Consider the following 22,382-nt stretch of genomic DNA (forward strand, 5'->3'; position numbering starts at 1 on the left):
CGTACCGTTGATCGTTTACACCCTGAGCTTTGACTTTCAGGCGGCAATTATTCTCAAACTGCTACAACCCGAACAGGCGCCGTCAATTACTTGACTCTGCTTGTACCACGGACATGTAACATTATAACAGAGGCCGTGGGGTAGGTTGTTTTTGGCATTTCTTGACAAGGACGACGGATTTATGCATAGCCTCACAAGAAAATTTAACCTGCAAGGCAGAATTTAGAGAATATAACCTGCGTCACTTCCAATAATCTACAGCAGCAACCCGCCAAATTCCAAAGCTAATACGGCGGAGTGATGTTGATGCTCTGTGTTGTGGCTGTCTGATTTTTGCAGTAAAGGGGTGAGTTACGAACAGCGGAAGTTTACATAGTAATTCGCAATTTCTTTAAGCTTTCAGCATTCACCTTACATTTGGTTTGGTTTTGTAATTAAAGGCTAAATTAGTAGCATTAGCGTTGCAATAGCATTAAGGTGATGTTAGCATACAACAGAGTTAGGTAATGACAGCCAGCGGGTCTAGCTAGTTTTCGCACTTGGCGGAACAACTCATTGAAGCCTTTTTACATTAAAACACTTGACATAATCTTTCAGAATCTCTCAGCTCAATGACATGGCGATGTGGAGCGAAGTTGAGCTTCTGACCAACGAGGACACAAACACTGTCCGTTTCGACAGTGTGTCAAAGGAGGAGAATGGTAGCGGCTTGTACCAGGTGGATACACTGGTCAAAATCTCTACTGCCAATGAGGTAATGAATGTCAGTGTTTAGTTCACTTGCTCAGTTTTATCCTTGTTGCACACATGTCCAGGGGCGTAGTCAAGACTTCTCAGGGCTGCACTACAAAGTAAGATTAGTGGTTACTGAAGTATGTTGACCCTTCTAATCTGGCTAAATCACCATAGTAACAGATGCTGCAGTAGGCTAAATGCATGTGTCCAGATAACCTACCTGCATTAAGTTGGTGATGCAGAAAAAACTTTAATATATTGTTAAGCTTGGTCCAGATTTATTGCTTTATTTATTTTACGCTGCTGCCATTGTGGCTATGAGAAAACATATTGTAAAATTAATTAGTGTATTGGTATTAATCATGAATATTTGATCAGTAACCTTAGTGTTGCTTTAATTCGGCCAAAAACTAAAGGGATTTCCATTTATTTTTCATTTTTGGACAGTGTTATACCTCTATGCACTTCTTGATTATCGTTCTAACTATATAACGTGTAGCGGTAATGGTAGAAATAAGTTGCAGGCTTTGGGAGTGCATGGAGTGGTAAAATAGATATATTAGTTTACATAATTAACCGTTATACCAGCGTTTCTTTATTGCATCATACAACAGCATGTTTTTCTGTAATAAATTCTGATATTTTTCTTCGTTTTGCACTTGAACAACATGCTGCACCAATCGGACCATTTTGCGTGGAAGATAAGTCAAATATCAACACAAGCAGCCCCTTTTATGGCAGCCTGTGTAGAGCCTGATAAAGAAAACTTGGGTTAACATATAAGTTGATAACCATTGTCATAATACACATCTTTAATTGGACTTTTGGATTTGATCAAATCCGCTTGCACAAGGAAACTCTTTCTGTGTCAAACTTGCTTTGCAGTACATCCCTCTGAAGGAATATTGTTTTGTTCCCTTGATTTTTTTTTTAAATGTTCTACAAGAATTACACCTTAGTATTGACAGCACTAACCAGTGATCTGATGGAAATACGGGTTCTTGCAGGTGAACACAGATCCCCATCTCTCATCTTCCAGTGGTTCAAACTGGAGTATTGTCGTTGCTGACAAGACAGTTATCCTGTTTGATCAGAGCTATCAGACCATCTTTCTGCTTCTTCACTTTGGTAACCAGCTTCATTTTATGTTCCTACTTTCATGTCCATGCTGTTCACTGTCTGTAAGATTGTGTCCTCTGAGATTTCTTGAATCAGCTGGTCCAATAACTTCCAAAAGATGACAGACACCAGTTTCTATTCAAAGTCAGTTTGAAGATACTGTAAATGTTTACACACATATCAGATTTCCTTATAATTGTCCAACAACGTAGTTTCACCTGTCACAGTAGGTATTGTACATTAATAGCAAGGCTTGTTTTTCAGAAGCTGATGTGGATGACATTGATGTATGCCTGGACGGGCAATTTTTGGTGGTCTGTGAAAGAAATGGAAATCTTCATTTGGTCTACGTTCCACACAAGAAAATCCTCCTCACCAAGGTATGGATTTTTATTTATTTATCTTTGTTATACAGCATACAATATCTCACAAAAATGAGTACACCCCTCACATTTTTACAAATATTTAATTCTATCTTTTCATGGGACAACACTAAAGAAATGACACTTTGATACAATGTAAATTAGTCAGTGTACAGCTTGTATAACAGTGTAAATTTACTGTCCCCTCAAAATAAATCAGCACACAGCCATTCATGTTTAAACCACTGGCAACAAAAATGAGTACACTCCAAGTGAAAATGTCCACTTTGGGCCCAATTAGCCATTTTCCCTCCCCGGTGTCATGTGACTTGTTAGTATTACAAGGTCTCAGGTGTGAATGGGGAGCAGGTGTATTAAATTTGGTGTCATCACTCTCATACTGGACACTGGAGGTTCAATGTGGCACCTCATGGCAAAGAACTGTCTGAGGATCTAAAAAAAAAAGAAGAATTGTTGCTCTTCATAAAGATGGCCTAGGCTATAGGAAGATTGCCAACATCCTGAAACTGAGCTGCAGCATGATGACCAAGACCATACAGGAAAGGTGATTGAGTGGCCAAGCATGTCTCCAGACCTAAACCCTATTGAGCATCGGTGGGGCATCCTCAAACGGAAGGTGGAGGTGCGTAAGGTCTCTAACATCCACCAGCTCTGTGATGTCGTCATGGAGGAGTGGAAGAGGATTCCAGTGGCAACCTGTGAAGCTCTGGTGAACTCCATGCCCAAGAGGGTTAAGGCAGTGCTGAAAATAATGGTGCCACACAAAATATTGATACTTTGGGCCCAGTTTGGACATTTTCACTTAGGGTGTACTCATTTTTGTTGCCAGTGGTTTAGACATGAATGGCTGTGTGCTGATTTATTTTGAGGGGACAGTAAATTTACACTGTTATACAAGCTGTACACTGACTAATTTACATTGTATCAAAGTGTCATTTCTTTAGTGTTGTCCCATGAAAAGATAGAATTAAATATTTGCAAAAATGTGAGGGGTGTACTCATTTTTGTGAGATACTGTACCTATAAGGCCTGGTATATAAAGATTACTTTACATCTTGATCACTCTGATCTCTATTTGCTATACTGTACCTGTCTGAAGAGTAATGCTCAACTGTACACATTTGGCAACATCATTAATAGTCCTGATTACTCTGTTCTGTATCGTTTTCTGAATTTGTAGACTTTGGTTGAGAAACCATCCAGTGGAGATAAGAAAACCTATCGCTATCTCATCATAGACGAGGACAAAGCATCCCCAGGTGAAATTTATACATAAATACAAAATAGATCTGTTCAGTCATGAATGTGCAACCTGCACAGAAAACTCAAGGGTGTTTAAATGTTTTTCTCCAGCTGGTATATCTAATTATAGATATGTCTAATTTGAAATCCTGAATTCTGTTTTTATTGACAGGGATGTACTATGTGTTCCTGCTCACAAAGGATGGCTTTTTCCACATTACAAACCTTGCTCTGGCAAAGCTTGAAACAGGTATAATATGAGGGAAATTCTGCAAAAAGTTTGTTAGAAGCTACTCCTTTGACTAAATTAAATATTCCTTTTTCTTTTGCCATGTCAGCCATTGAAAAAATGGATGTTGGAGCTTTGAAAGAGGCAAGTAAATGTAGTCTTGGTTTATGCAGTGGATAGATTTTTTATTTTTTTTTTTTGACCAATGAAGAAATACTGACACTTTTTTTTTCTGATTTCAGCTCCAGTCACTTATCAAAATAGACTTCTGCTCCACCAAGGATTACCATGACGAGGGTTGCAGTACAGCAGTGATGTTCAATCTAGGCCATGAAATCCACTTGATGATTGGGGTCAGTGTTTATGAAAGAAGCTTTATAAATGTATTTACCAATTGCAGTTGTGATACATGGGTTACATTTGAATGAAAGCATATTTTAAAATTAAAAGACTTCTTATTACAGACCTTGCTACTTCAAGTATTTATTGCTCATTTTATTTCTGTCCAGCTTATACTGTGCTGTTTTCTACACTTCATTCACAATTGAATGCCTTTCTGGCACAGCCCTTACGGGAAATCACATCATCAAAATTAATCATTAAAATTAATCCTGCTGGTATGGCAGAACACACAAGTGAGCTGATTAAATGTTTTTGATTTGAAAATGAGAAATTTAGACCAACTCCACGTTGAGCTTCAAATAATGTGTTGGGGAAAGTTGCTTGTCATGTAACATATAAATGAGCAAAAACAATATTCTTTTCTGTCACAAATTCATCATTTTAACAGGGGAATAAAGACAACGTTGTGACTCACTGGATGATGGATCCAAAGCAGGCAAAGATGTGCTTTGCTCACTCCATCAACAGTAGCCTAATTCCAGGTAAATTCTTTCTTGATGTATGCTGTTACACTTTGTCACTGTCTTAAGAAAGAAGGGCTTTTTTAAAAGTGAAATGGTTAATTTGTAGGAGATTCAACAAGGGATAAATGTAGGAGCAGTTATTTTTCAGATTTGGTTGTTTAGTAAGAGGAACATAAATATAGTGAAATGCTGTAAAATGCAAAGTGTGGGTCAAAAAGAAAAAATAACACAAAACAGTACATTTTAAAGAGCTTTTTTCATTGTGTACATGTCTGCTTTACAGGTGTGAGGAAGATGGTGGTGGTGGACAACCTCTTGTATATTCTTGACACTGAAGTGAGTTCAGTGGTATCACCATGAGCTGTTTGATCAACCAGTGCAGCCTGCTACGTTATGGAATATTTCATGTCTAAATGTAGTTCATGTTGTGACCCTGATGGTTTTCTTCTGTCTCAGGGTATTCTGAGTCTTTGGGACCTGCATTTCCTTGTCATGGTCCACTGTTGGCCGGATCTTTCGATTCATGACTTTGAACTCACCACAGAATGTGGCTCTGCCTCCATGGTGGCGTATGTATCAACACTGTACAACATCCTCTAGCTGTAGATATATAGTGACATGAGTCTCCGTTAGGCAGTGCTGAAAATGTAAATTAATCTGTGTGTTTCAGCCAAGACAAGGGCAGCATGAAGATGATTACACTGACAAAGCAAGACAGCAGTCAGGTAGCAACATAAATCCCTCTGAAGAAACAGTAATTTGATTTTCTCAAGTCCTATTCTGAAGTCAATATGCTTGTTTTTAATTTTTCAGATTAGCTCTCTGCAAATACGATTTCTGCCCTCTATGACTGTCTGCTACTCTCTAGATGTCTCCTCAGTCTCCTGTCTCGTCCAGACAAAAATGAACATGGTAAACAATCAACGATTATGTCATTGCATGAATTATGTATATGCCTTTTTAAAATTTAATGTTTCTACATATTTAACTTGATTAGTTCCTTGTCTAATTTCAGGATGCAATTTATTTAGTTGAGGGGATTTGTGAGAACCCAGAAAGGTAGGGTACATATTTATTACTGTGATTATCAGCCAATATTTGAATATTGAGATATTAAGCTATGCTTCATTTCATCTTCCTGCTTTTCACGTAGTCGAGGACAGCCTGTAGCTTCTGTTGTTGTCAGATGCTTCACAGAGGCTTTGCCAGAGAACAGGTACCTAATTTTAGTTAGATTCATTTCTACTTTACTTGCAGTTTGTGAACCATATTCTCTGTGATATTAATGTCTTTTCTATGTTTCAAGACTTAGCAGACTTCTTCACAAACACATGTTTGAAGAAGCTGAAAAGTTTGCCATCACATTTGAGCTGGACTTGGAGGTAAGTGTGTTTGTCTTGACAGGCAAAGCCTTATTTGGCCTTTGAGATCAGTAGACAATTGAACTAAAAGAGAAAAGCAGATTTACTATTGTCGCAAAATTGCTACTATAAGTTGAGGCTACACACCACTAAGAATCCTTTTTTTTACTTAGCTTGTCTATAAAGTGAAGCTCGACTTTGTGCTGGAGCAGCTAGCCTCTGCCTCGGTGGGTGGATATGAACAGGATGTGTTGTCTGAACTTGTAGATGAGGCCAAAACGAACCTGATGAAGATCACAGTGAGTGTAACCCTTCTGTTTGTCTGATCTCAATTTATTGTTCTAAAATATTGATGAAACATAAGTTCTTTGGTTAGCCACAGGAATCAAAAGTGATTATTTAGACGCAACTCCGTAATGATAACAGTTGCATATGTCTGTGTTGTTTAGGATGGGCAGTATGTGGTGGACTATTGCCTCAAGGCTCCGTGGCCGACCTTCGAGACAGCGGAGAAGATGTTAAACCACGCGGCCACACGATACGCCTGCATACAGATTCAAGAAGCGTTGGCCAGGCTGGCAACATTTTGCAGCCTACACGGCTTGGAAAATTTCAAGTAAAGTCTACGTCTCTAATGGCCAATATTCTATCATTGTGTTACATTGTGTTATATACTGTGGTGTACTGATTGTTTATTTTCATTTGTTACTTTGTCATTCATAGTGGAATTGCCTGGATTGAGTTTCTGAACAGCACTGATAACTTAGGAGACATTCTGACCCATCTAAGAGATGGAGACATGAAGGGTGCACAACTCCTTTGGCTCAGATATGAGGTATCAACTCAATCAAAAATATTTTCTGTACTCATTAGTTATTGTACAGAAATGTGTCATTTATCAATACATTTAACACTATGTCACAAATGGTGAATCAAAATGTTTCTGTGATGATGGTGTTCTGGTCAGATGTGATATTTACTAGTGGGGTTTTTTAACAGGGGCAGATTGCAGCAGAATTTGATGAAAGCAGGCTTGAAGCCGTACTCGATGCCATCCCACAGGACCTGCCATCCCACAGCCTCTGTCCCTGGTTCAGGACAGTTTTTGTTCCATTTGTAAGGAGAGTGCTTCCAGGAGGACAGGTGGGATGCGTTCACTCATGCATAAAATACTGTCATCTCTGCCATATGATGCTGCGTTTAGTGAAAGTTCTGTCTGCTTATCCCCACAGAGAAACTTGGCAAAGTGGCTTGAGCAGAAGGCAAGGAATTTAGAGCTAACAGAAAAGGTAAAGAAAGTAATACTCAACTGAACAATCTAATCTAAGTGAAACTTAGTCATTTGTGAATTAGCTGTATAAAACACCCAAAGGTTTATTGAGTCAGCTGAACCAGTGATTGAGTATGATATTTTTCTCCAGGGTGCTTGGCCCCAGAACGGGTTGGACTTAGCTGTGCTTGGCCTGCCTTCTTTATGGACATGGATGAAATCTGTAAGATAGATACAATTTCTGTTTGTGGTCTCACAATGATCATCTACTTGTGAGACTAAAATGAAGCTGACATACCATCAACGTGTGTGGTTCACGAATTATTATGTCTCATAATGTTCTGAAGGACGATAAGAATGGTGCAGAAGAGGTGGAGAACCTCAAGGCCCTGGTGTCCAACCTTCGTCAGCTGCTGGACCTCCATCGAAGATACAACTGCAGGCTTTCACTTTCAGTCTTTGAGAAGGTTTGTCTTTTCTTAGTGACTTATCTAATTGTATCTGAGCTCCAGTCAAAGGTCCCAGTTGTTTGATAGGTCGCAGTCAAACAAATAACGTTCGCTTGCAAGGATACGTTGACTCAGTATGTTCTCATGCATTTGCTCGCAAGTGACTGAAAGCTCGGCTTGAATGAGAAATGAACAGATTGTTTTAGGAAGTCGTTTAGTTTCTTTACCTGAGCGACAGAAAAGCTGTTATCCAGCATATATGTATATGGAGGCATTGTGTTTAGGACGATGTTTATCCTTCTTACAAGGTGTTGTCATTTTCATGTTAATAATTTTCCTTTTATGCTAATTTGAAAGGGAAGTGTTTGGAGTGTGGCATTCTTCATGCTGGACAAAGTGCCGGCTCCAGAGCTGATCGCTGCCACAGTAGAAAACAGCATCCTGCCATATGCTGAGGAGCACGAGATTCCGTTTGATGACTTACTTCTACAGTACATCAAAGTAAAGCTCCACTGCAGCCAAACTACTGTGTACTTGCATATATTTTGTCCAAATATCTGATGTGGCTGCTTTTTGCTTCTCACTCTGTTCTTCGTTAGGATCTGCTGGAACGTTGCAGTTCTCAGACCACGACCCTTTTTACAGAGTGGGAAGCCAAAGCAGTGGCTGTGCTCGGCTGCATGACCGATACTGATGTAAGTTTCTGTAACACCATTACGATTACTCACAGATCATAATATGCTAGCAGTTAATGAGCACAAATATTTGAAGAATAAGCCATAACAGCAGTAAAAACTCCAGTCAGACAGTTAAAAAAAAAAAAAAAAACAGTATCGGGAGTTGTAAAATCTCACTTTGTTGTATTTCCTGCCAGCTGATGGTAGATGCTGTGCTGGAGATCATGCAGAAAGCTGTGGTACCTTGGAGCAATGTGGTGGAGAAACTGGTTCAGCAGTATCTAGAGATGGATGGACCAAAGTATGTTTACATTGTCCTCACCTGGAAATGGGTACCAATAACATAGCAACATTAGCTAAAATTAGCAGTGTCTGTATGATTTTCTTCCACCTGATTTATTCTCCAGACAAGAGCTTTTAAAGGAGAGCTACCGTCTTATGGAGATTCGTAAACTTCTCAGAGGCTACGGCATCCGCAACTTCAACCTCTCCAACAGTACACAAATCATGGTAAATTTAATTTAATCAATTACGTGACCTAACAGATACACCTCTGTTGTTCCTGCCAATAAAATAATACTCATGCATGTGTTTCACTCAAGACACTGATCAGATACATCCTGAAGCAAGACGTACCAACGTCTTTAGAGGACTCCCTGACATTAGCCGATGCATACAAACTACCGACGTCACAGATAAATTACCTGTATCTCATCCAGCTGATAGGCCAAGGCAAGGTAGGTTAATGCACATGTGATTGTTAAATCACAAATTTGTAGTTATTTACCCTTTTCGATGTTCCTGCTGTGTTGGTCGAAAGTCTCTTGTGCTGCTTTCAGACTGAGGAGATCTTGACTGTCCTGAAGAAACTGTCGTCTGCAGAGGCAGAGTGTGTGATTGAGCGTCTCACATCGTGGGCCAGGCTGCAGCTGGAGGACAAAGACCACATATCTGATGAGGTGGGGAAAAGAAAAAAAGATGTCATGTTTCTGAAATCAAATTGAATTTTATGTTTTTGTTTTTTATTCAGTTCAGTAAATGCAGTGTTAAGAGTACTGAAGTCATAGAGTAGCAGCTTTTAACATGGTTGTAGGAAGGTCAGGTTGTTCTTGCTGAACATTAACAGCATTTCAACAATACGGTTATAGTTAGCTTATAGCTTATAGTTGACCATATGTCACATTGGAGGTGCTTGTAAAACGAATGCCACTTGGATAACTGAATGGGGGGAAAAAATAGAATTAGTAGAAGAGTATTATGATAAGCATATAATCATTCTGTTGTTTTGTTTATAACCGCTTGTCTTTAAAAGCACAAGAAAAACCAGATGTTCATAGCTCAGGTGATGGTGGAGGCTCTGAAATGCCTGCATCTAATCCAGAAACGTAAGTGTTTACTTTACTCAGTACTAACTCGGTTCACTTTTCTAATTCAGAAACAATTATGTCAAAACCCTGCTAGTAAACATTAACCTAGCTGAAGCTTGCTCTTATCTGACTAATGGATTCCTCAAAGTGTGTTTTGCTAACGGGAGCTGAAAAATATCACACAAATGGACACTTTTCATATTTCTGTCACCTTAAAGTGCATACACAGCTGGATTTGGTTGTGTAGACAAAGGCTATGGAAAGAAATGTTTTAATCAAACACCTAAACATACAAGAGTGATGACAAGTGTCATGTCCTCGCAGATGATGCTCTTAAAAGCATGGAGTGTGAAAACAACCTCATCATGTTCAAGGCGATCGCCCATCTACAGGTAAGCTAGTTTAAGAAATGTGTTTCAGTGCAGTTCTATCGCTTCTATGATTTGTTTTTAACCTGCAGCCTTTCTTTCTTCTTCAGGAGGACTTTGATGTTTTTTTCACCCCCTCCAACTACGAGGATCCAAACATCCGGAAACAGATCCAGGAGCATCACATCACAGCCTATGAAAACACTTGTGGCTGCCATTCATCTAAGGCGAAGGCTGTTACAACTCCGGTTGTGGCTAATGATCCAGACGGCAAAACCAAAACCATCTCCACAGAAGCCGGCTTACGTCGTCTGGGAAGGCAGCTGCAGCGCACCGAGCAGGAGCTTTGGTCTGACTTGGCCTTACGAGCTCTTGGAGTGGGCAAAGTGGACAAAGCCCTCAAGATCTTCAGGTTTGCATGTGTGGATGTTTTGTCGTGTGAAAACTGATCAGACTTGAGGCTTTTCCACTCCTACTTAAACTTTTTCCACCAGATCTGAATGAAATAGTGTATGATGTTCTTTTGCCTTCATGTCTCCAGTGAGCTGTATGAGCACCACTATAACAGCAGTACAGGGAAGGTTTTGTTCACTGCTGCCAAGACATTATGCCAGATGCTGGAGGCAGATGTGCACATGGTGCTTCCTGATGGCATGGATTTACCAGCAGTTATTCACTATCTGGCCTGTCAGGCCATCACTGTGTGTCACTCAGGTAAAAAACACGTGCAAACACCACTAATGTTAAATAACACTTCCAGTTGATGAAAATAACAATTATTTCCTTATTTAGTTCTTTGTTAGTTTGCTGAAATGTTGCAGGAAAAATTGGATAGACATCAGTTATGAAAATGTGACTGGAACTTTGAAATCATTTATTTTAAACTCTGCAAAAAGTAAAAACTTAAAATTACACAGGCAATATATACACAGAGCTTCAGAAAAATAAGAACAAAATAAATCTTTACAATACATGTCTGTCTTCAGGTCAACAGACAGTGGTGACATTTTTTTTAAAATCTGAAAGAGTTTCTCTGTGTAACACAACTTATTCTGACTGCTCCTTATAGCTTCTACTCATGTGCAAGTTGCAAAATCCCCAACGTTCATATTATAACTGTTACAGATCTACTTCTGGACTGCCTGGAGCTTTGCAAGAGCACACGGATCGCCATGGACGTCTATCATCAGTGTCAGTTATCAGACGACTATGGCTTCATAGCGAAAGTTAGTATCTTGTCTTTTTCTATAGAATTGCACTTTATGTACTTTATTTTGGCCTGGTTTGTATTTTTGTATTTTAATACCGGTTAATTGTCAATCGGCATTAAAATCAATTCTTATTTCTTACATATTAGTAACTGAGAATCCCTTAGAGATAAAATTTGTGGATTTACAAAAAAAAAAAACTTTGTAATGTGTATGAATATTTTAATAGTTGCAAAGTTCCTGTCAGTTTGTTTTCAAGTATCAAATGAAACTTTCAACAAAATTTTATTGTGAAATTAACAAATGTATTCAGTCAACTGTAAAATTAAATTGTGTAATGTAGGATTTGACCGTGGAGGCAGAAAAAGATCCTTGTTCTCAGTGGAGTTTTCAAGACGTTTTTAATGAAGACTGCATCGTTCTGGACCCTGTGTCGGTGCTCCCTGTCCAGTATGAGATTACCAACTGCCTGCTGCCTATTTCTCATGGTAAGAAGATATTTTATTATGTTGTTGTACTTCACATACTATTTTAATGCCTATTTTTGATTATGTCGTCTTAGGCAGTCTGCCACTAACTGGTCTTACCAGCTGTTTTACTAATTTATCACGATCCTTGCAGATACCAAACTGTACCCGCTGGACTGTTCGTGTCTGTCTCACTGCTCATTTGAAGATGGTAAGTGTTTAAATAGAAAACCCCTCTTCTCTTCCTAAAAATGTATTTTTGGAAGTTCACCTTGTCTTTCCTGGCCCACATGCAGGTTCAAACTACCTGCGGCCCCTCCTCGGTCCTCTGGGCAACATGCTCCAGATGTTACAGGAGTGCAGTCAGCTGGAGTTGGCCCTCAGAGTGCTGGTCAGCTCATATGGAAGCTGCCTGCAACATGTCACCTCTAATGTTATGGACATAAAGCTAAGTGCACAGGTATGACAATGGCATTTTCCTCATTTATGCTACTTGATAAACTGTACCATTAGTATACCTTAAGTTTCTTGTCTGTGATACTTTGCTAAATGCATTGTCATGTTTGTACTGAAAACGACTATAAATTGTTTCCAACTTTCAGCTTTATGATTCACAAGAGCTTAAAAAGTACAATATTTGCCTGAATGATCTCCAAAAGACCACCACGTCTACTCTGAATGCTGTGGCTGTGGCTCTCTTGAACAAGGTAAGTCTCCAGAGATGTCATGACAAGGTTGTGGAAGATTTGCAGCATATGAGTGCATTTCTAAATATCTGTATCTCTATTTTCAGGTGTTCAACTGGAGGGTGGTTGATTGTGATTTGGCTATTGGACTCTGCACACTCCTCTCCACAGCAGATGTCTTCAAAACGCTGTGGAAAGTTATTGATAACACTTGGCAAAACTACGACAAAATTTTGGTAGGAAAACATCCCCGTCTTTATTCTAATGCCAATTTTTTTGTTGTTATAATATTTCAAATGAGAGCAAAAGAGCTAAATGTAATGTTTCTGGATTAGCAGGAGGATGAGGTTTGTGTGACACAGCTTAGTCTATAAAAAAAATGAACTATAGTGGTACCATTAAGTTTCCTTTAATGAGACTGGGCTCTCTGGGGAAAAAGTTATTTTATAGGCCTGAAGTGTGTACTAACTTCAGTGATCATTTAATGCTGCTTGAGATCTTAAAAACTTCATTAAAAAGTCTGTTTGTTGGGGGGAAAAAAATACATATGCAAGCACATGTTCATGCAAACCTTCAGTCATACTGTCTTTAAGTAATTAACTCTTGTGTTTCAATTACTTCAGGCTGTGGCCAAGGTTGGGGCCAATCTCTGCTGCTTGTACAATGAAGTCGAGGAACAAAAGAAGTTTCTCTCCGTCATCACTGATGCTGAGTGGGGCATCAAGCTTAGCAAATTAGAGGTAATGTAGAACTTGAACACAGCTGGCCAAGAGCATGCTGGCCTGAATGAAGAGATTCATCGAGAGTTAGTGTTAATACTCATGTTTACCCCTGCTCTGTTCCAGATCTCTATCCAGCCGGTGTTCCGCCAGCGACCTGAGATGAAGAGCAGTCTGATCCCGGTTTTGGTGAAGAACAGGAAGATCACTCCAGACATTATCCTCCAGTACTGCAGGTCAGTTACATACTTACTATTGTCACTTTCTACCATCAGTAAAGAATATTAAACAAGTGGGTCTCAGTTGTACTTAAATATCCACGCTGATGTGTTATGAACTTACCTGCCTTTGCATCGATCTGCAGTACTTTTGGTCTTGACCATGACGGTGTGATCAACCAGTACATTACCACCTTACTGCTGCTGCAAGAGGACGAGGAAGCTGCAGGAGACCGGGGACAGGAAGAGATGCAGCCTCTGTGTGACGCCGACACACTTGAACGAGTCCTGCAGATCATCCCAATGTTGCACAGCACCAGCGAGCTCACCGACAATCTCTGTGCTGCCATATTCAAGGTCTGAGTGCTGAACCCTAGAGAAAAGGGCTTAGTGTAGATTATTTTTGGACATTTAACATGAGTGTGTTTATATAACAGCAATTCATTTAAAATCAAAAATCTACCTGCTGGCTTTATTCTTTTAAATAATAGCTTTGAGCTATGTCACTGCAACAACTTGTATCATCTAGTTCTTGTGTTTTTTTCTGATCCAGTCAAAAAAAAGTTTGCCACCTATTATTTGAAATGCTTTTCTCCTACAGCTCAGCCCTTATAACTACGAGAGAATCGAAGTAGTGCTGAAGATCATACAGGCTGCAGATGAGAATGTGACCAGATTCTCTCTTAGTCAGGTAAAAAAAACACACGCATATTTACAACTAAATTGTTTCTTTTCCTCAAACTGAAATATGCAGATGAGGACTCGTTGTCTTTTAATCTGCAGGCAATGGGCCTGCTTCGGCACCTGAAGTCCTACCAGCGAGTTTCTCCTCCCACAGACGTTGAGAACACATATCTTCTGGAAAACAGTCTGCTGCCAAACCCCCTGTCCAACAGCAGACTTCCCTTCCACCTGCTTATGCAAACCAAACATTACTGGAAGATTATCTGTGAGTTAATTTCAGTGCTGAGTATTAATGCTTATAAGCTGACTTTAACAGATCCTTACCTGCTGAATGTTGGCATTATGTGAAATAAAAAAAAAAGAAGCAACTGTTCTTAACTCGGCAAGGTCCTCATGTTATCTCAGGTATAATAACATGTAAGACTGCAGATGAGTTCCTGAAGTGAAATATTAAAATATGTTTCTGCACTTAGCTCCTGAACTCAGTGAAGACACCTTTCCCACACTTCTTCTCATTAGCAAACTGATGAAGGTAACACACACTAATGGCATTTACACTTACTCTGTACAATCACAGAAATGTTGGGTTTGTCCATAAAATTTCACTCTTATGGTCATTCAAATCTTCCTGTCTCTATCCAGGTGAGCCTTGACAAGTTATACATGTCAGCAGCAAACCATGTCTTTGAGAAAAAGATGAAGCCTTTACTCTTGGAGCAAAGGAAGAAGGGTCAGGGTCATCGTGGCACCAACAAGGAGACTTTCAAGGTGGCCATGACCATGATGAAGTATATCCACTGCATCCAGAGCCCAGAGTGGGCTGCTGCCACCGCCCACAGGATAACTCAGGAGCTTCCACCAGGTTCGAGATGCACGTCGGTCGCTCCACTACACTGCTGAGTATGTTTAAATATATGTACTAAGATGTTTGCTGTTCTCTACAGGCCGTGAGAAAACACAGTCGCTTAGGTTCTGTTTGGCTCTTGGAGATGCGTGGCTCAAGGATCCAAACCTTGAGGTCAGTTTTTGTGTTTTTAATCTGCAGAAGTTAACATTAAGCAGCCTAAAATGTCTGTAATGTAGAGTGTTACTCATGAATTAGCTGATTTTCTTCAACCACTGTTTGATTCCAAACAGGAGGCGGCACGGGTCCGAGGGGAGACCTTTCTGTCAAAGCTGAAGCTGCAGTTTCAGCGCTCCGCTACTGAGAATACACTGATAACCTGTCAGCTGAGCAGCCCAGAGCATCTGAAGCTGACTGGGCTGCCAGCCAGGCTCATAGTGGCTCTGTACGAACACGGCAGTGTGGAGCAGCGATACAGAGAGTCAGGAGGTCAGACTTATCCAGGTGAGCACGAATAAACACAGCAGTTCATGTTTTACTCTGAGATCAGGTTCATCAGTGCTCACTTGTATCTTGGTTGCATGACACTGACAGTGTTTTCTTTCTTTAACTGAATCATTTGTCCATCTCAGACATACATGCTGCAGTTAAGGAAATAGCCACAATCAACAACGTGGATCTTCTGAAAATCCGTAACATGATGTTGGAAAAATGGATCTGCAAAACAGGCCCAGCTGTAGCCAAGGTTTGTCAGTCAGAGCTTAACCTTATTTTTTTAATAAACAGATTAGTTTCTGTTCATCAGCTTTATCACATTTGCTTCACTGAATCTGTTGTGTGAAATTCTGACAAATATTTCCTTCTTTAATTCAGGATATTGGTAATCCAGACTGTGTCGACAACATTGAGGACGACCCAGACTTAATGAGGTAGTCATCGCTATTACTTTTTACATCTGAATACTCTTTAATTATGTTCCCTCATTTTCAAAATTAAATGCAAAGAACAGTACAGTATAAGGGGTATGTGATTTTCAGTTGCCTGTCGCCTATGAATTCAGCTGGCCTAACTACATTAGGTTTAATGGTCGTCGTTGTATTTGTCTACTATGATCTAGTGAACAGCCATAACACTGGAAAGTTGGCTTACTGCATGTATTTGATGTTCCCAGGGTGGTGTACATGCTGCAGTCTTGCTCCATAGACGAAGCTGTCTGTCTTCTGAAGCCCATCCTGTCTGCCGAAACCTGGGTGAGTTTTGATGAGGAAATCACAGGAGTCAGTACTGGACAAAGTGTCCAGCAAAAGTGCCTGATGTGTGCTTTTCATTCTGTAGCCCCTCAGCACTTCTGGGCCCCGTCTGACCTTCTGCCATCGAACTCGAGCGCTGCTTTGTCTTGTCCGTCTTGCTGATTCAGCCACTCTGGAGGCTCAGCTGCAGATCCCCAGTCACAAAATCCTGTAAGAGGCCATGAAAACAGTTGAATGTTTTAGATTGAGGTTTAATGTAGAGAAGGTTTACAGTCATAAATGTTTCTGTATTTTATATTGCAGATATTACCTGAAGTGCTACATCTTTGTCTCTCAACTGGAGGCATTAAACATCCCTTACACGCTGCAATCATTCCTCAGTAGTCCCAAAGAGGGCCTGGTTAAAGGGCTGTGGAAGAACCACAGTCATGAGCCACAGGTATGTTCAGAGTGGAAAACTGCTGTCCTATAGTGGCTTCAGTTTAGCTTCACTCGGTTAAAAAATGTTACATACAGATGCAGACAAGCTGATGATGCCTTCTGTCATTTCAGGCTGTTCGGTTGGTGGCAGACCTGTGTCTGGAGTACCAGGTGTACGACCCTCAGCTGTGGAACAGTCTGCTTCAGAAGCTGCTGGGCTTCAACTTGGTGAGAGGACACACACCAGGAAGTTCCTCACATTTACACAGTCTGTCTGGATTTTAAGAGGCAGTTTTTCTCTGGTTATTTGAAAGAACTGTCAAAGTGAATGGACTGCTGAACATCCTTCAATACATTTTTTTTCAAAAACATCAGCCTGGTCGTGTGTTCTGAAATATAACTCACATCTATGTACTTCCCCTCCTCAGATCAGCCACCTCCAGAAGGTGCTCGAGGCGATAGTGGCTGTGCCTGCCTTGTGGGAGGTAATGTGTTCATCAGTTCGTAATGGGTTTATAGGTTCATCATGTAAAAAAAAAAATGAAGGATGTCTGCACTTCTTCTGTTTCATTTTAAACAGTAAGGTAGTTCTATAATATACATGATGATTGCTTTAGTTGAACATTTCAAATGCAGCACCAGAGCCAGCATTCAATGTGTTGGTGTGTTTTGTGACTAGAATGAAAACAAGAAAACCGAGTATCAAGTTCAATTTCCTGCATCCTAACCACAAGATCAGTGGACATCCTGTTGCTGCAGATGTTGAGCCTAAAATAAGAAGTGCAGCCTAATGAAACATTACATCACTAGCAATATGACTAAGAAGAGTAGGCGATGCTGAAGATGAACCTGAAATGTTTTTTTGTTGTTGTTGTTGTTGTATTCAATTTATCTTATTATTTAGATTTCAAGTTTCTCCAGGACCTGGAGAAGCACAATACTGGCACCTTTTGTCTCAGGTACTGGATTTAAAACTGTGAAATTCACCTGAATTTATAAATAACATGGATTTTTGTGTCTCAATGCTGACTGATGTTCCTTATACCATGTCCTGGTAGAAAAAGTGAGTCATTCAAATCTTCCAGCAATTAACATAACCAGACAGCTTCTGTTCAGTATTTCAGTCTCTATAGAAAGAAGGTGACATATGATCAGTGTGTGAATTCCTACTTTCTCAATATCAGAGTTTTGCATGAAAGCTTTTACAGAAATGCATGTAAGTTTTACATGCCAGCTTTAAATGTAATTTGCACTGTCACAACATAGCTTTGCTGAGATGTTGAAACCCTGTTGTGGTATGAGCTTTGCAACACTAGACTTTTTGTGCAACAACAGAGATAAACACTGAGGTAAATATTATGAAGAGAGTAAGTTTCTAGGAAGTGAATTCACTACATGCTTTTTGTGAGGCCCGAATATTAATTAATTAGCATTAATAATCTCCTGAATACTCTTGTGTTTTCTTGGTAACAGCTTCTATTCCTCTGAGTCCGGATCAACAGGCGACACTCTACAGGACCTTCGTTCTCCTGCTCAAGTATGTTTTATTCATGTTCAACCATAACCAACTGTCCAGCATGCAGGATGACTATTCAGAACTTTCATGGGCCACGAGTGCAGGAATATGACTACATAGATCAATTTGTTTGTGAGTAGCCTTTTGAAATGCTGAAGTCATTTTCAAAAACAATCTTCGTACACGACATGGTGGAAAATACAAATTAAGGCTCATGACCAGAAGGGCACACTGGGGAAAAAATGCCCCTCTCAAAACAAGAAAAAAAAAAGCTTATTTCAAGGAACTTTTACCTTGAAAGAAGTGAAAAAATATGCCAATAGTACAAGTGGAAAATGGCTTGTAAGATTTCTTGCAATAAGATATGATATTTAGAATATTGAGATCTTAAAATTAGCTGGTAAGACTTATTTTAAGCTACATTTTACCAGGATTGTCAAGCTTAGGTATCTTAAAATAAGCCAGACATGCTTAAAAAATTGCGGTTTTTCACTCAAAAATAGATTTTTGCTCTCATGTAACCTCCTAATTTGAGATGTATTCAACTTATTTTGAGTTTTCTTGTAAAGTCCAACTCAAAACAAGATAATTTCAAGATTGTTTGACTTAACAAGATATTTAAGATGCATTGTCTTAAAACCAGTCCCTCCATCTTGTTAAAATGTCACTTGTTAAGTAGGGCTGGACCCGAATATCCGAATATTCGTTCGCTACAGCACTATCCAGATATTAATTTTGGTATCTGAATATCCCCCCGCCCCCCCCCGGACATCACCGGGCGGAAAGAATATGCAGCGTTACTGTCTTCCCTCCGCCTTCGGCCCACATCGGCTCATCTCGTCCTGTGATCACATAAACATATACACATATGTCTATAACATATACACATATGTCGATGTGATCACCCCCTCCTCCCCCCAGACGAAAATATTCGGAGCTCGTCTCTTCCCTGCGCCTTCGGCCCATTTCGGCTCGTCCCGCCGTGTTCTTCGGCTCATTTTAGCTCATCCATTCGTGTTTGTAAACACCACCCGAATGGCCGGGTGGCTGCCGACTCCGAAGCCACGCTTCACTTCGTTGCATAAACACAAGACAAGATGCTGAAGACCGGTGTTTGGGAATTCTTCAGTTTAACTAAAGACTAAACGAGGGCAAAATGTGGACCCGGGAGATCAGACGAACGGATCCGAATATTCGGTCCGTCTCGGCCGCCGCCTCCGCCGCGCCCCCCCCCAATCCACCCCCCCACCCCGGTCGGACGTTATGGGGCGGAACGAATATCCGGATATTCGTCTTTAATAGGGCCCGAATATTCGGAGGCCTCAAACCACTATTCGGGCCAGCCCTATTGTTAAGTGAATTTATCTTAAATCGGGTGGGATGAGACATTTTGACTAAGTTAAGACAAATAGACTTGGTAAGATTTTGAATTTTTGCAGTGTAAAACAACCTTTGGTCAACCCTGTTTTTCAGTCAGAACTTATGTTTCCTCTACACAAGTGCAGTAATGGTTGAATCAGCTAAAAAGTGACTATAAATTTCTGTTGGATTCTTTTGGGCTGCAAACTACCCTCAGCAGGATGCCCTAGATGCCTACATATACACCTGCTGCATGCTCATATGTACATAGTCATGGTTAACTTTACAGCGCCTTTATATAAATAAAAATACCACTTCCGTTTGTTTAATAGATGCTGGAATTTGGTCAAGAAAAGGGAAAGCAGGCCTCAATAATACATCTAATAATCCCTTCATGTTTATTCCAACTGACCTGTCCTGCCTCTTCCCTCTGAAGGTGCCCTTTCCTGTTGAATCTGGACTTGATAGGAATTGCCAATCGCTTTGCACAGTTCAATCTGCCAGCCTTAGCACTGGGAACTCTCCTTCTCATCCACTGTGCCAATAAAAAGACACAGCAGGTCCAGGTAAGTGCATATATACAGTAGCAAAGTACCAGTAGTTTTTAAGGCTTCATTTACAGCCACTCTTTTTTTTTTTTTTTTTTTTTTTTGCCTGCTATTTCCAGGGCTTTCTGTCTGTCTGTAACCCGGTCACTGTCCTGGAGCAGGTTGAAGAGCTTATGAACACCGGTGAATTGGCTGGAATCCCTTCACAGGTCAGATGTGAACTCTTCCACCAAAGAAGCTGCTTTTTTAACTGCCTGAAGCTTTTACTTCTTGAACAGACAGTTGCTGTAACAATTTGGCTCAGAACTTGCATCTAACGTGATGCTTCTCAAAGCTTTCATTTTTCAGCTGCAGCTTTAATTGTCAGTATTTTGACTATTTTAAATATTTCAACAGAAAGCTCACATATTTCCTTTTCTTTCAAAGAGAACTCTTGTTCTTGGGTATAAATTGCCACGTAATGCACCCTTCTGTACCAGAATCTATTTTTGATATATTTGCAGCTTGATGGTTTCTCGGTTGAACTTTCCTGTTGTCAGTAAAGCTGACAACAAGGATGGGCTTGATAGGAAGTTGTGCAGGATGTTATTTTGGTTTTAATGTGTCCAGGAAAAACAGCTTTGTGTACCACGCACGTAAATACACACATGCTTCATGTGGGTAGATTTGCCATGAACAAAAATGCACACAAACAGGATGCCTGGTTCATCAAAACATATCTGCATTGTTGAAAATTTTATTGCAATTTCTTGTCACTTTGATTATATTTTCTTTTTGTGTCATGTTGCATTATCACCATGAAAACCCCTCAGATCAGGGAGACTGTATTAATGTTCATCAGCCAAACTGGACAGCACCAGACACTGCTGAAGACCAAACATTTTGACCGTCTGAAGCAGCACATAGTGTCCAACGGCCAACCCAGCCAGGTGAAAGATTTGGTGGACTACTTGATCAGCCAGAACTGGTAAGGCCTTTTTTTTTCCCATTAGCAAATGTCACAAGGAAGCAGCACAAAAAACATTTCTAGTTATCTCAGTCAGTCAAAAGAATAACAGTGTGGAACAAGATTTTGTCAAAATACTCACCTGATCAAAGCCAACAGTTTACAGAATTACACAAATGAGTTGTTAGCCTATTCTAAAGTTTAGTTTTAAACTGGCTTTTATGTTTGCTTAGTGTTTTTTTTCTTTCAAATTGTTCTTTAATATTTAATATTTTTTTAAAAACATATTGGCAAACAAAATGAAATGGTGATCTATTATCTTGTCTCTAACTTAGTAATGATATAATATTTACTGGGATATTAGGAACAGGGTTCTCTGAGACATGTAACAAAAATATGATCATGAGGGATCTACAGTTTATTTATTTTACATTTAAATATGCAGTCTATCCCTATCACAGACAGAGTTTATGTGGTCCACCTTACATCAGCTGAAGTTGAATGTGACTCAGTGAAGAGGTTGGATCACTCCACTATGAACTCCAGTGGAGCTGGTAAAAGAATAGAATGGAACAGAATGGCTTTATTGTCATCATATATGGTGGCATGATGAAAATATAGATAGCTTCTGCCGCACGGTGCATTAACAACAAGCAATAAGAAATAAAATATCAACATTAAATAATAAAGTCAAAATAAAAGCTTCTCAACACATTGTGGAGATTTGGTCTCTTGCTAAAATATAACATATGAAACTAAATTTTACACCATTTTATAGCTGGCAGAGTATCTGGAAAACTAAACTGAGTTTTATGAGTTCAAGCTGAGCTATGCTGTTTAAATATGTTATTTTTGACTATGGGTTAAGATTTTGGATTTTTTCAGGGCTTTTCTCCATTTTTCCTTCAGTCTAATGGCTCACAGATACTTAAACAGTTAAAGAGGAAACAGAAACTTGCTGAAATCCTACATGGTGTGCTTCACCTTTTCTAAAATGTTCACTTAAGTTTTTGATATCGGTTTCTTTGAATTTGTTTTTCAGCCAGGACGATGCCGACTCACTCGCTCAAGAGTACATGAAACTCAGAGAGCATCAAAGAGGAAAACCACTGACAAATGGTTCACTGTCACAGAGCTGCCTGAAGGTAAATGACGCTGATATGGAGGATCAATAAGTGGAGAATAAACACCACAAAGAAAGGAATATATTCAAGAAAATTACACACCTTTCATTCTGCATTAATTTGTTTTTCAGGACTTTCTTAAACTGCAAAATGGAGTGTTGGGATAAACCAGCACACATTCTTCAGCTATATTTTTAGTCTTGCTAGAGAGATGCAGTGTTTGCACTTAACATTTATCTATTAATTGTTCATGTATTTGAATAAAGTCTTTTTGTTTCTAAAATTGCGTGGAATACTTCTTTAGAAGTAGATCAAGAAATTCTATTT

At 39.7% G+C, this 22,382-nt stretch overlaps 1 protein-coding gene across 4 annotated transcripts; it reads left to right on the top strand.

Annotated features, from left to right (window-relative positions):
* The first annotated feature begins 26 nt into the window (after positions 1 to 26).
* On the top strand, positions 27 to 22,338 carry kntc1 (kinetochore associated 1). 4 transcript variants are annotated; one of them, XM_051951228.1, is made up of 62 exons: positions 27 to 140; positions 598 to 754; positions 1,743 to 1,863; positions 2,119 to 2,234; positions 3,418 to 3,496; positions 3,652 to 3,729; positions 3,818 to 3,852; positions 3,951 to 4,061; positions 4,499 to 4,592; positions 4,858 to 4,910; positions 5,031 to 5,143; positions 5,245 to 5,299; positions 5,388 to 5,486; positions 5,590 to 5,633; positions 5,728 to 5,790; positions 5,881 to 5,956; positions 6,109 to 6,234; positions 6,385 to 6,551; positions 6,659 to 6,770; positions 6,935 to 7,078; positions 7,168 to 7,224; positions 7,357 to 7,428; positions 7,553 to 7,672; positions 8,012 to 8,155; positions 8,254 to 8,349; positions 8,529 to 8,632; positions 8,739 to 8,841; positions 8,934 to 9,068; positions 9,171 to 9,290; positions 9,644 to 9,716; positions 10,023 to 10,090; positions 10,177 to 10,478; positions 10,608 to 10,780; positions 11,192 to 11,292; positions 11,618 to 11,762; positions 11,896 to 11,952; positions 12,038 to 12,201; positions 12,344 to 12,448; positions 12,535 to 12,663; positions 13,051 to 13,167; positions 13,273 to 13,382; positions 13,511 to 13,721; positions 13,966 to 14,055; positions 14,148 to 14,313; positions 14,522 to 14,580; positions 14,691 to 14,910; positions 14,993 to 15,066; positions 15,186 to 15,396; positions 15,525 to 15,637; positions 15,766 to 15,821; positions 16,064 to 16,142; positions 16,228 to 16,352; positions 16,446 to 16,581; positions 16,695 to 16,790; positions 16,991 to 17,047; positions 17,467 to 17,521; positions 18,036 to 18,099; positions 19,874 to 20,003; positions 20,105 to 20,194; positions 20,798 to 20,952; positions 21,974 to 22,076; positions 22,187 to 22,338. In XM_051951228.1, the coding sequence occupies exons 2-62, from the start codon at positions 617 to 619 to the stop codon at positions 22,220 to 22,222; spliced, it is 6,645 nt and encodes a 2,214-aa protein (XP_051807188.1). In that variant the 5' UTR covers positions 27 to 140; positions 598 to 616; the 3' UTR covers positions 22,223 to 22,338. The 4 variants fall into 4 exon arrangements, 2 of the variants coding, with proteins under 2 accessions (XP_051807188.1, XP_022052075.2); XM_022196383.2 differs by having other exon boundaries at positions 36 to 346; XR_002595822.2 differs by lacking the exons at positions 20,105 to 20,194; positions 20,798 to 20,952; positions 21,974 to 22,076; positions 22,187 to 22,338 and having other exon boundaries at positions 36 to 346; positions 17,467 to 17,625; positions 19,874 to 19,934.
* The last annotated feature ends 44 nt before the right edge of the window (positions 22,339 to 22,382 follow it).

This window comes from Acanthochromis polyacanthus, chromosome 7 (assembly GCF_021347895.1).
Source record: "Acanthochromis polyacanthus isolate Apoly-LR-REF ecotype Palm Island chromosome 7, KAUST_Apoly_ChrSc, whole genome shotgun sequence".
NCBI lineage: Eukaryota > Metazoa > Chordata > Actinopteri > Pomacentridae > Acanthochromis > Acanthochromis polyacanthus.

What these genes read in the sequence shown, in the direction of transcription:
- kntc1 (XM_051951228.1), top strand. Translation starts at nt 617, where the DNA reads ATGGCGATGTGGAGCGAAGTTGAGCTTCTGACCAACGAGGACACAAAC. An exon ending in TGTATATTCTTGACACTGAA is followed by an intron (nt 4,911 to 5,030) that starts GTGAGTTCAGTG and finishes CTTCTGTCTCAG; the next exon opens with GGTATTCTGAGTCTTTGGGA. An exon ending in AGGAGGTCAGACTTATCCAG is followed by an intron (nt 15,397 to 15,524) that starts GTGAGCACGAAT and finishes TGTCCATCTCAG; the next exon opens with ACATACATGCTGCAGTTAAG.